The following is a 13,831-nucleotide window of genomic DNA, read 5'->3' as shown; positions in this document are numbered from 1 at the left end:
TGATGGCCGCTGTCACAAGATGCAAAGACACATAAGATGCCAAAACAGCTTTACAAATAGTCAGAGTGAAAAGTCACAGACCAATAAAAAGACAGAATACACTGCAAGAGAGGAGACCCACATTAGGGGCCATGCCATTGGGATAGATTAGAAGGGAGATAAGTCACCATTTCATGGGAGTGGTCGTGGGTTTTTAGGGGTGGATTGGGAAAAAGAAACATGTCTAAGATTCCAGGTGAGTTAGAAAGCTAATTTATTTTGTTGCTGATTTTGGGGTAATATCAGGTGACTCACTGCCTTTTGGTAAACTGGAGTGAGAATCTTAAAGGCTGAAGTTTGCCAAAGGTGGCAGTGAATCAAGACCCAGATGTGCACAGAATTTTCCATTTCCAAGTGAAAGTATTTGAGAAAAGTGGCAAGGGTGGAGAATTCTAGAAGTAAATAGAATAAAATAGTTCTTGTCCAGTTCTCATGTCCTCAGCTTGCCTCCTTTCACATGCCAGCCAAGGAAAGGATTTTCTCCCAAGGCTTAGAACCTTGCCTTTTGCTGGTTTCTCACAGGGAGCTGCCGCTGCTGGAACTAATACCAACATCGAATCTAGAAGTTCTCAGCCTACGTACGACATTTTGTGAACTCTTAAAATGCCTTTTAACCGCAGGTAACCACATACCCTCCTCTTCTGTTAATAATCATGTTTTTCTATGTCCTTTGTTCCTGCTAGACATAAATGAGTGTGAAAGAGATGCCTGTGGGAATGGAACTTGCCGAAACACAATTGGTTCCTTCAACTGCCGCTGCAATCATGGTTTCATCCTTTCCCACAACAATGACTGCATAGGTGCGTGTGCAAAACAGTCAGCCACCAAAGGAAGGCAGTTTTATGTGTGTTCTTTGTAATTAGCATCATCTCCAGCGTGCTGGCAATCTTTTTTAATATATGCCATCTTATGCGTGACAGGTGGTTAAAAAGAGTTGTTAAATACAATGTGCTAATTAAGTGTCAAATATAGTTACTACATCTATTACTTTTATTAATATACTCATTAGCAGCTATAATTTTTATGTCTACTATGCTGCAAATTAAATGCATTTCAAAATAAATCGAATATGTTTTAAAACATACAAAAGCTATCCTTTGTATAGAAATTACGTAGTTCAGGAGCAGTGTGGACCTGCCTGTCTAGATGTTTCACTATAGCCTCCCTTCAAAGAAGTTAAAATTCTTCTTATAAAATATGCTACATTATTCACAAGCAAGGGTAAGGAACCAAATTTTGTATTGTGCTAGAGGCTACTTTTATATACTTCTGATTACAAGAATACTTAACAGTACCCTCAGCTGTACTGTGTGTTAGTAATTCAGTTTTAACGTTTAAACATGAAACCTAAAGGATGATCAAGGTGAAACTCATACAAAATCCTAATATAAATGATCAATCTCTAATTAGTAGAATTATGTCATCTTGTTAGGTTCTGATAGGTGAATAAAGCCAGGTCTGCTGTTATAAACTAGATCACATTGGAATTTCTTAAGTCTGCCTGAGCCAGTAGAGGCCACTGAAATTCAGTATAAGTATTTTTCCCTTTAGAAGTTTTGATCATTGATGGGATTACGATATTTTCTTTGGAACATATCAAAGGATATTCTTTTGGCAGATGTTGATGAATGCGCAACTGGAAATGGGAACCTTTGCAGAAATGGCCTATGCATCAATACGGTGGGGTCCTTCCAGTGTCAGTGCAATGAAGGCTATGAGGTGGCTCCAGATGGAAGAACCTGTGTGGGTGAGTGCTGCTTCAGAAACACCCTCCAAAGGTCATCCCAGAGGCCACTCCAGGAATCACGCAGTCTGTATCACAATCCTTCCTTCAGAAGCCTGGAGGAAAAAGATCAGAGTAGAAAGTACACTAATCCTGCCTGAATGTGTGTATGGTATATATACCACTCTTCCCCTTTATCTTTTAAAATTAAGTGTTTGTAATTACAGAAACAGTTACAACGTTCAATGTAACTGTTAAATTGTTCTATAAACAACTGTAATTCCCTTTCTTTTATTCTTTTTCTTCAACAGAGCTTTGTGGTAAGCTCTTATACAGTCCTTTGGGTGTCCTCAAAGATCTTCATACCCATTGACTTTTCACGTGCTATGCTTTCCTGGAAAGTAGATCAAATAAAACATGGTTGTTAAATACATTGCACACTTCTGAAAGCTAATAAAGCTGATTTTTACTGAGCTGTTAGTTTTTCTCCAGGGTAGAGTTTGTGGACTTTAGATTTATGTATTTCTTAGATTTTATTCCAGTTTCTTTCGATTTTAGTTGCTTGATGGAAACCATGCCAGTGGGAACCTCTTTCTTCTTTTTCCCTTTGCTTTGCAGATATCAACGAATGTCTCCTAGAACCTGGAAAATGTGCACCAGGCACCTGTCAGAACTTGGATGGGTCCTACAGATGTATTTGTCCACCTGGATACAGTCTCCAGAACGACAAGTGTGAAGGTAGGAGGGCTATCAATATTTGGAAATTAGCGGTATTGGTTACTGCATTGACATTATCCAGTTTTTGAGATGGTGTGATGGTGTCTTCATTTTGGAATACTTTATCAGAAACAAATCCAAGGGTAGGGTGTGACTTATGGGCTCAAAATTAGATGGTGAGACAGGAACATCAATTCTCACGCTAATCTCTGATGAAGCTATTTTGCTCTGTGTATATGGGTGGTCACATAACCCTGACACCTTCCCAATGTACTTTTATGCAGCTGGTAGAAAGTTCTGGATTACATGTTTTTAAGTGCCAATGGGTTGCAACTAAACATAGCTTCCTGATTCCAGTTAAAATCTTTAAGTGACCACAGTCAAGGTTGGAGGAATGTGGCTATATAATTTGTCTATGTTATTTTGACTTGTAGAATGGTAGAAATGTGTAACTACAAATAAATTCTCAGCAAATTTTATAGTACCGTATTCCTCAATACGTACATATATCATTGCATTAAATGCAGGACGTTAATTGCCAGAACTTCATCAATGAATGGGGTGGAAAGGACTTTTAAGAAGTCACCTAGTCCATGCTCCCACCTTTAAACAAGTCTGCATCTAATCCATAATGAGTAAGAACTGTCCACTTCTAATAGCATCAATGACAAATGTTTATTATATATCTAATTTAACTCTCGGTCAAGAGATAACATTCTAAATGAAAACACTTTATCAAAATTAGACCTAAATGCAAATTATTAAGTGTTATTTTACTTCTATTAGAGATCAGCTTTATTCACTCCATGATTCAAAATTACCCTAAAATGAACAGAATGAAAATGTATAGAAAGGAAAACGACTTCCAGAATAGTTCATAAATGTGTTCATTCTAAATCTTTGTCCCTACCCTTATGAAGCTGGCACCTACAGTTTGACTTCTACTGTAACGACAACAAAAACAAAAAGGAGACATCCGAGCATTTTTACGAAAGTTGACTTCTAAGCAAAGGCTGGATGTCGGGGTGGAGGGAGTGTAGGAATGGAGCAATTCAATCAGCAGCAGCAGTTCAGATAATAAGCCACAGGAAACATGATGCAACTATAAATGCAACATAAGAACATGAAATGATGAAGCTAGTTTGGCACTGTACAGGAAGATACCTTGCACTGCACATTTCTAGAAAATCTATTGTGTGGTATTTACAAAATTAAGTCAAGATAACAAAGTTAATATCCTAACTTCCCTTTCGTTGGACCTCGTGGGAATAAAGCTGTGTAATGCGAATACATTTTGGTGTGGGTAGAACTCGTTGCACAAACCTGAAAATAAAGAGTCGCAAGATACAAGGGATATCTGTTTCGTTGAAAAAAATTGTCCATAAAAATAGCATGGCTCAGAATCAAGACTTACCTCTTTTTCACTACAAATTCCTGCTGAAAGTCAGGGGAAAAGATGGGTACGTCCCTTGGAAAGAGTGGTCATACTTTTTCCACAAGTAGGGTCATCATGTACTTTACTGACCAAACCAAGACAGTTTTGAGGAGGGCACTATTAATAACAAGTCCAGGTCAACAGGCATAAACTAGTACTCTCCCAGGCAAACTAGAACATACTCAAGCCACTGAAACTTCCCTGCAAACCATCCTTAATTACTCCTTTACAGTAGATCAGGTATATTAATATGCTAAAGGAAACATGTCACAATTATGTGTGTCAAATTCCTATCATCTATATGATAAAAGAAAAACTATATAGTCTATACACAGAAGATATTTTTGTGTCTTCAGACAAATTAAACTGCAACTGAGAGATAGGAGCCTCATCTCTTGTGATATCTTTAGTTTGTATTGCATAGGATTATTTTCATGAGTACTGGTGTCCTTGTAAAAGTCATAGTTTTAGGATATTGTAGCATGGGATATTGGGGAAAGCACTGTGGACAGATGGGTGGAGGGGAACAAATTTGGTTCAAAGGCCTACATCTCTCACGGGGTAACTCATTGGCAACACAATTAAAATTTCAGAGCGTCTGCTTACTGTGTAGTGGTGAAGTCAGACTCTAGAGTTTCTTGCTTCTTTCCTAGTTTAGGGTGGTATGAAATTACTCCAACTTTTCTAATTATCCAAGAAATTCAGTCTGGGTAAAACATGTTTCTCACTGCATCCCTAAGAAGGCACTTGCAGAGTCCATTTTTACAATAAGAACCATCAAAACTAGTTTTTTAAAAGTCATCACAGGGACTTCCCTGGCGGTCCAGTGGTTAAGACTTCACCTTCCAATGCAGGGGGTGCAGGTTCGATCCCTGGTCGGGGAGCTAAGATCCCAACATCCTTGTGGCCAGAAAACCAAAACGTAAAACAGAAGCAGTATTGAAACAAATTCAGTAAAGACTTTAAAAAAATGGTCCACATCAAAAAAATCTTTAAAAAAAAAAAGAAAAAATAAAGTCATCACAGCCTAGAAGTCCACTCACAGCATCGTGATACAGGAAAAATCTTCATTGTTAGAAGAGTTTTGAAACTCGGTTACACTTTGTACTTTTACATTGTGCATTTAGTATCCGATGGTGTCTCCATCATGTTTTCACCTTGTTTGACACATGTACTTCTTTTAGATATTGATGAATGTGTTGAAGAACCAGAAATTTGTGCCTTGGGCACGTGCAGCAACACTGAAGGCAGCTTCAAATGTCTGTGTCCAGACGGGTTTTCCTTGTCCTCCACTGGAAGAAGGTGCCAAGGTAAGTGCTTTTGACTTTTGGCTTTAGACTTTCATTACTCTGTGTTTATTTGTTGTGGTTTTATTTTTTAAACATGGCGAAGTTTTGATTCTTTGTGAAAGAGAAGATGGAGTGTTTTCATTCATCCAGACGTCTAATGATTACCACATGTCAGAAAGTTCATTTTTACTTTTAAGGTTAAAAACTCATCCATCAAATTATGGTTGCTTGTACAACAACTGTCCTGGCACTTTAAACCTGTCTCTCCCCCTGGGAACACAGATGCTTATAGGTCAGTCAGCAGGGGATCAGCCATGAGCCACTGAACGTGGCAAAGCCTGGGGCAAGTTCAGTTACAAGTTCTCTGCCTCTGAAAAGGTAACCTCTGTAAATATGGGCCAAAACCTAGACTTTCAGACAGAAAAGTGCAGATTAACTCATGTGCTCCCGGGTTATAATGCCTATCTCTTACATCACAAGTTTTCTAAGAAAACAGAGAAATAAATGGGAACTGACCAGGATTCTTGCTGGCCCACAGTCTGTTTTCAGGAATGATACTTGTGAGCTTAAAAAAAAAAAAAAAAATCAAAAGGGGAGCCTGAACTTAAGCATAACACAGTTTATTATGTCTCAGCAAACTATTCAGATTTTACTAAACAATCAATTGTGTGTGTCTGTCTACTTACACAGACTAGTTTAGTGAATTCAGGACAAAAAAACACATGCAAACAGACATATCCTCCCCCCACCCCCATCCCACCCCCTTCCGGTGGTTTTTTTGTTGTTTGTTGTTGTTATACTCTTTTGTTCAGTTTTTTTTCTCCTTGGTTGTTTTGTTTTGTCTTTTGCTTCCATATTACCAAGTAAGAGGCAATGAATATCATTTAAGATTCCAAATATTGGGCTTAGGGGTCTCAGCCTTGCCATTTATAGCCTAGGGCAAGTCATTTAATCTTTTGGAAGCTCAATTATCATATTTCTTATTTTTAAACAACAATAAGGATACCCGCCCAACCAGTCTTGTTGAATACGTGAAAAAGCTTTGTTCATTTCTGAGTCCTTCATAGGTTCTTGCTATTGTTGTTCAAACTGATTAACTTTTTACTTTTCAACGGGTCATTTGGTCACCTAATATTTAGGGGTGTGAAGGGGGAGAGTTGAGAATTCTCTGTTGGTTTGATCCTGTAGGTAGCTATCAGAGGCCCATGTGGATTTCTGGGTTATGGGTGGGATGGTGGTTGATTCAAGCAAATATTCTGTCTGTATGGTACAGACCAGCCAGATAAATTCTTACTCCTTCTCCCTTGTCTTTGTGTGCCTTTGGCTTGGCCGGAGTTTGGAAAGAAAGCAGTGAGAAACCAGGTGTGAATCTGCCGATGTGGCAGGCCAGAGGAAATTCATAGGCTATTAATTCAATTTGCACTGGCCTGTCACAGAGCAAGCTAACGCTGCAGGAAGAATCAGCCCAGCTGTGAGCAGCCCTGCCACATGCTCAGCTCCAAGAGGCAGAGCCAGAATTGAGGAATGCAAGCAGGGAAAGTGACTTTCGTAGCTCTGATGAAATTTCAAAGGTCATTAAGGCTCTCTGCAGATAGACCTGTAAGCCGGCATCCTAGCAAGCCCTCGTTAAAGGATGTGGGCATACACAACTCTCTTTCCTGATGCAAGGCACCTTTAATTAAAAAACAAAACCAATTCTAGAGGATCATCACAAGCAAATGTAAATCTCCCAAAGAGCACAGATTTTGCTAGAGCCAGGGCATTAAGAGCTGGGTTTTTACTGTAAGATGACAAATTAGGAGTCAGGCTTCTGTTGTCCATAAAATGAGAAAATTCCACAGAACCACAGATAATGTTTTTGAAGGAACAAATGTGATATAGGACTCAGGTGAACAGACCCTGGCACCTAAAGGCCACAGATGTAAATGAGCCACTCCCACTTAACGAAGTTCAGTGAAGGGAAGTTGTCACTTAGGCTCACTCTAAACTTCATACCTAGATTTTTTTTTTTCCCCCCGGGGTGAGGTGATAGAGCGGTGTTGGGGAGCTGGGCTGGGGTATGGAATAGGGTCAGTAATGAAAGGAGAAGAGAATGAGAAAATTAACAGACCAATATTAGCACATGCATGTATCTAGGTTTAAAAGAAACATTACAAGCTGAAAGACAAAGGAGAGAATTGAGTTTTGATATAATTGTTGAGACATTTTTGTGAGTAGTCATTAAATTATATCTTAAGACAGTTGTAGGCATAAATAATAAAAACTGGACCAATAGGGCTTCCCTGGTGGCGCAGCGGTTGAGAGTCCGCCTGCCGATGCAGGGGACACGGGTTCGTGCCCCGGTCCGGGAAGATCCCACATGCCGCGGAGCGGCTGGGCCCGTGAGCCATGGCCGCTGAGCCTGCGCGTCCAGAGCCTGTGCTCCGCAACGGGAGAGGCCACAACAGTGAGAGGCCCGCGTACCGCAAAAAAAAAAAAAAAAAAACTGGACCAATAAACACAAAACACTGTATGTGACGATGAACTTGAAGAACAAAGCACATCAAAAGGTGTCCTTCAAGAAACTACAATTTGTTAAATCTTGACACTTTTCAGCAAAGCAACCATTTAAATAGCAGAGATGCTGCAGGACAAGGATAGGCTTTTATTGCTCTTCACCTTCAGAAGAATAGTTTGCTGAAAGGTGCCTTTTAGGTCCCAGCCATGATGGATGTGAAAATGGAGTAGAAACTAGAGAGACAGTTTCTCTAAAAGAGTTGGTAGCCATGAAGAGTTCAACAAGTTCATTGGCGAGGTCACCAGAATTTGACTTATTGGAGCCTGGTAAATGTGGCTGACTGATATTTTTACTTTAATTCATAAAAATTTTTCTGCTATGATCTTTGGCAGCTCAGTTATTCTTACCTTGTCTCCTTTTGGTTGAAATAAAAGATGGTGAAATTGTCTTAACTGAAATCATAAATGGCTATAATAATATGCTACCGGGAATTGAAAACAGTGACAGGAGAGGGCAGACCTGGTCACACATAAAGAAAGGGGGATTGTGCAAAATGGATATGAAAGCATTTCCTTAAACCCTGCAGATTTTAGCCTCTGTGTAACTCAGAGGAGTTTGCAAAGCTTTGGAGGTCAAATTTGAGGAAAAACATACTCCAGGCTCTTGGATGAGCTCACTTTTTAGAGTCACCCAGTTTGCTCTATAAGAAATGGAAAAGTCAGTTACCAAAACTGTCAAGAAATTTCGGAGAATTCTGTAGGAACTAGATCCCAGCCCCGTGTTCCATGTTGGAGTTACCAAGAAATAACTGATATTAAAGAAATATATTCTTTGGAAGAACAATTATTCTCCTTCACATCCACCCATCTCCCCGTCCTCCTCTTTACCTTCCCTCTCTCTGTGGAGCTAAATAAGCTTGTGTGTGTGTGCAAGTGTGTACACACACGTGTGTCAAATCTGCAGAAAACCTCACATATATTTTGTAGACAGAAGCTGCGTGAGTAGCTGCTTCAGTGAAATACCATTGAGTTGTATTTTCGCCAGTCCACAAAATTGCCACATCTTTATTTGCTCTATGCCTGGAATCTGGGGTTTTATTTTGGCTCCAGGGCTTAGGGGACACAGAATAAACAGCATAGTGTGATATCACAGTGAGTGCTAGAGCTGGGAGGTCTACCTTAACTACCTTAACTTAGCGTGCTTGCTAAATGTTACACCATCTCAACGTCTCCGTCCTGAAGTCACTGATGACGTCAGCATTGAAATGTGGCAGTGTTGGTTTTTATTATTCACGTCAGGTTATTTTGGAACGCTGGATAAAATGAGAAATAATAAGGTAAGAGCCATCAGATTTGTTCATCAGCTCTCACTGCAAAAGTTACTTACTACTTTAAAGATCTCAGCTCAGTTACTATTAGAATCACTTAAAAAGGGTGACTTTAGTCATGAGAAGAGATCACATTTAACAGGGTGGATTGTTTCTTACTCAGTAGTATACAGTGATGACTTAGTAGGAAAGCAACTGAGGGGCCTCTTGAATTTGTGCTGCAGATTTGCGAATGAGCTACTGTTACGCGAAGTTTGAAGGAGGCAAGTGTTCGTCACCCAAATCCAGAAATCACTCCAAACAGGAATGCTGCTGTGCCTTGAAGGGAGAAGGCTGGGGAGATCCCTGTGAGCTGTGCCCCACTGAACCCGATGGTATGTCTACTATCTGCATTTCTCTTTGGCCATTCGAGGTACAGGCTATAAGACTGTAGACCTTCAAAACGTAAGGCAGTTTAATTTTAAGTCCAACTAAAATGTTCACTAAAATGATTGTATCTCAGGAGCTAGGTAGTTATTTTCTTCTGAACTGTGTTATGACTCAAAGCTGCCCAGGTAGCAGGTACACCAGCTCTGGGAGCCTTGTTATCTTCCTCTGGTTTCTGGGCTTGGCTTGTTCATCATGTTCCAATGTGTGCAGCTTCCACACCATACTTGGGGAGGAGCCTGTAGTTAATTGCCTTTGGCCCACCTATTAACGAGAGTTCATCTCCACCACAGAGGCCTTCCGCCAGATCTGTCCCTATGGAAGTGGAATCATTGTGGGACCCGATGATTCAGCGGTTGGTGAGTGGCTTGTGCTGCATTCTCAGCATTTCTTAACATTTTCAACCAGCCTCTTCTTTGTCCTTTCTCTAGCTGTTATTTCTCCACATTTATCTTGGAAAATGAAGCTCTTTTTTTTTTTTTGGTCTTTTCATTTAGATACCAATTGTATTATGGTATTGCATGTTAATATTGTAATACTAGGGATTTCATTGATTAGGCACTGAAATGATCATAATTTACCTTTGTGTTTCCAAAAATACATTGTCATTCACTATATTTTCCTCCTCTGCTTAAGATATGGATGAGTGCAAAGAACCTGATGTCTGTAAACACGGGCAGTGCATCAATACCGATGGCTCCTATCGCTGCGAGTGTCCCTTTGGCTACATTCTGGAAGGGAATGAATGTGTGGGTGAGTAATAAAGCGGTTTCTGTTACTGGGATTTTACAAATCAGAAATTAAGCTATTCAGCATTCACACTAGGAAGAATAAGTACCAAGATGGGACAGAAATAAGTTGTAGACACTTGTTCACGTATCATTCATCTAGCAATAGTAGCTGAGTCCCCACCATGCACCAGGCACTGTGCTAGGTTCTATGGCTACAGTAGTGAACCAAGCCAACATGGTCCTTCCTTGCATGGACCCTACAGTCTGATGAGGACACGGAACACGTTTGAAGAGATAGTAGAAAGGACAGCATATATCACGAAAGCCTTTGTGACATTTAAAGGTAAAAAATTGTTAATGGTCATAATCTTATTCTCTTAGTATGTAAAACACAAAATTTACCCAGATTTTGTTACATTTAGTACTATGAAAGGCTGTGTACCCAGTGTACATTCCTCTTGTTTTAACCCCCTTGTTAAAATGTCAAAGAATGGTTCCTACGGCTGATCTTTGACCTCTTTTATCTAAGAAATCCAAAGCCATTCAATGTAACCTAAATTAATAATGGCATAAATGCCGAGGGTTTGTCTGTGTCCATTAAAAGATGTTCTTTCCATATAGGGAATCAGGGTAGGAGGTTTTAACTGCCTTTCTAAGCCTCAGAATGTAATATCATGCAGATGGATTAAAATATTTCTAATTACCTTACAGCTCTAAAAACCAGTGATATTGTGATTTTTATGAACTTGAAAGAGATGTAATATTCTTGAGAGCGAAATGCAATTTCACAGCAGAACAAAAGCAAAGTTGTCAATGTTTTTTATTCAGTATCTTCAGTTAGTGCTACGATGAATGTGAGAAATAAGCATCCTCACCCAGGGCCTCTCTGCCATACCCTCCTGCCCTCACTTGCTGATTTCAGAACCTAACATGAGACATAGTCCTTGATAATAACCCACCACTCTTCTGTGCTCTAGACAGCTGAGACAGCAATGTTATTTCTCTGAAATGTTCCTTTCCCAAAGGAAGGCCCTATCCCCCAAGAGCTGTGTCAGAATAAGAACACTCAGTATTCTAGGTGGATGGGTTAGGAGACGTACATATTTTTTGGACTTCCTTGGTAAGATTTGTTCTCTCTCCACGGTTGTTTAGAGAGATCATACCCTAAACACATTTTTTCTAGCCTTTCTTCTGCCTAATGTAAACCATCTGGTTTCAACAAAATCAACAAAATCTACTTGAATCTTGACTTTATCTTGTGTATTAATTTTGCTTAACCTCTGGTCTCTTATTTTGCGTATGTTTAGTCTTCTATTTTATATCTGGCAAAAATGCATCATGTTTAAGACTTCTTGGAGAATGATGTAATGTGAGGCCAAACTGGAGATGTATTTCTAGCTTTAAGTAAGCGAAAACTTTTGACTTGTGAGAGACGCCTTGTTTTAACCCTTTGAGTATCTATTCCCAGTAGGTGTACTTCATAATGCAGGAGGCTGGGGACACTCATGGTGAAGAGCACTGTAAGGGCTAAGAAGCCCAGGTACCATAACTGTCACTGCCACTGCCACTTAGCAAGTCAAATTTCACAGCTATAAATCTGTGGTAATAAGACACATGCACTCCTTTCTCAAGGACAGAATGAGAATAAAACAAGATGTTAGAGATCAAAATATTCCGATAGAAAGAAAGGTATTCTCTGAGTCCAAGTCCATTTTTCTCCCAATGCATCATGTTTTGACTACACTTCTGATCACCTGCAGATACTGATGAGTGTTCCGTGGGCAATCCTTGCGGAAATGGAACCTGCAAGAATGTGATTGGAGGTTTTGAATGCACCTGTGAGGAGGGATTTGAGCCTGGTCCAATGATGACTTGTGAAGGTAAGCCTCTTACACACAGAATAGTTGGTTACATGTTCTGATCACAGGGACAGTACTTGGTTGATTACAATTCTGAATATTAAATACCACTCAGGGTATATAAAATAAGGAATATCTGGGCCTGGTGGGCCATGCTATCATTTCTTCTCTATGTGGCCTCCTATCTGCAGAGAGTATCTGAAAAAGATGTAAGTGGTTCATGGCACAAGTTTTGCCGCATCTCATGCAGAGTTCTTGTTGGTGTCTCTACTACTAATATTTATTTTTTATTTTATTAAATTTATTTATTTTTGGCTGTGTTGGGTCTTCGTTGCTGCACACAGACTTTCCCTAGTTGCAGCGAGCGGGGGCTACTCTTTGTTGCGGTGCACAGGCTTCTCATTGCGGTTGCGGTGGCTTCTCTTTGTTGCCGAGCATGGGCTCTAAGCGTGCGGGCTTCAGTAGTTGTGGCACATGGGCTCAGTAGTTGTGGCTCGTAGGCTCACTACTTATGGCTCATGGGCTCTAGAGCGCAGGCTCAGTAGCTGTGGTGCACAGGCTTAGTTGCTCCATGGCATGTGGGATCTTCCCGGACCAGGGCTCGAACCCGTGTCCCCTGTATTGGCAGGGGGAGTCTTAACCACTGTGCCACCAGGGAAGTCCTCTACTACTAATATTTAGATACAACACCTGCCTTGTCTACTACCCTCTTTCTTATTTTCCATTCCCCCCCTGCAACCATTTTTCTTTGTATCCCGTGCACCCTTTCTTTTTCTTTTCTACTCATAGAAACATCTACACACTGAGATAACCACCAATATCCTTTAACCGTCTGGGAGCAATCACAGCAAAAGAGGCTGTCCATACTCTCTAAGCAACTGTCAGTTTGCCTGGTAGGATATAAGGAAAGAAAGAGGGATGTAAGGAAAGGGAGGGAGTGTCTAGAATAGTGGTTCTCAAAGGGTGGTCCCTGGATCAGCCACATCAGCATCACCTGGGAACCTGCTAGAAATGCAGATTTTCAGGCCTCGTCCCAGACCTCCTGAATCAGAAACTCTAAGAGTGGGGCAGAGCAGCCCTCCAGGTAATTCTGATGCACTCTCAAGTTGAGAACCACTGGTTTAATAAAAGAATGAAGGGGAGGAGACAGTAAAGTGGGTATTAAAGTGAGCTCTTCATTAGAAATATGACCCATCAATACTCATAGTCAAAGTTGTTGGTGAATTTTTAAATCATGATCTAGGGTCTCACTGATACTCTCAGTCAGGATCATGGCCCTTAGGGAGAAACATGATAATCAAGATGGTCTGTTTTAACCCTGCTTTTCCAAAACATATTCTGATGGTTCCAAACTATGCAATCTACAGAAACCACTTCTATTAATCTATCATGATTATTATTCCTAGCTATTTAAGGCTGTAACTTGGGCATCGGTGTGAAATTATTCAGAACACCATTTTCTTGGGCATAAGAATCACTGTTACTTCACAGGAGCCTCTCTTATTTGGGGAAGGGGAGGTGGTTAATGATATTGGATGGGTTGCTTCTTTTCTGACTGACAGCAGTTGACTTGGCAGTTGTTTTGGCTGAATGGGGTGAAACTGATCCCCACTCCATGTGACTTTAGGAAGAGGCAACTGGTCAACTTGAGACTTCAAAGCCAGGATTTCAGAAAAGCTCCCTATATGTAGGGTGACCTGTAATTTCTCTTCCACCTAAATAACAGTTAATAGTTATACCAGCACAATAGGCATAAACTGAGTTTGTACTGGAAGAAGCAAGGTGTAT

General features: G+C 40.3%; 1 protein-coding gene across 3 annotated transcripts in view; it reads left to right on the top strand.

Moving 5' to 3' along the window:
- FBN1 (fibrillin 1) overlaps positions 1 to 13,831 on the top strand; it is a 256,463-nt gene that overhangs the window by 204,240 nt on the left and 38,392 nt on the right. For all 3 annotated transcript variants that reach the window (XM_060005191.1, XM_060005190.1, XM_060005189.1), the window contains 8 exons: positions 723 to 839; positions 1,658 to 1,786; positions 2,381 to 2,500; positions 5,099 to 5,224; positions 9,252 to 9,401; positions 9,747 to 9,812; positions 10,090 to 10,206; positions 11,945 to 12,064. In XM_060005191.1, the coding sequence (XP_059861174.1) occupies positions 723 to 839; positions 1,658 to 1,786; positions 2,381 to 2,500; positions 5,099 to 5,224; positions 9,252 to 9,401; positions 9,747 to 9,812; positions 10,090 to 10,206; positions 11,945 to 12,064 (945 nt within the window). The remainder of the gene's footprint in view (positions 1 to 722; positions 840 to 1,657; positions 1,787 to 2,380; positions 2,501 to 5,098; positions 5,225 to 9,251; positions 9,402 to 9,746; positions 9,813 to 10,089; positions 10,207 to 11,944; positions 12,065 to 13,831) is intronic.

The sequence above is a fragment of the Delphinus delphis genome, chromosome 2 (assembly GCF_949987515.2).
Source record: "Delphinus delphis chromosome 2, mDelDel1.2, whole genome shotgun sequence".
NCBI classification, from domain to species: Eukaryota; Metazoa; Chordata; class Mammalia; order Artiodactyla; family Delphinidae; genus Delphinus; species Delphinus delphis.
The sequence above is the reverse complement of the archived record's forward strand: the minus strand, read 5'-3'. Positions and strand labels throughout refer to the sequence as shown.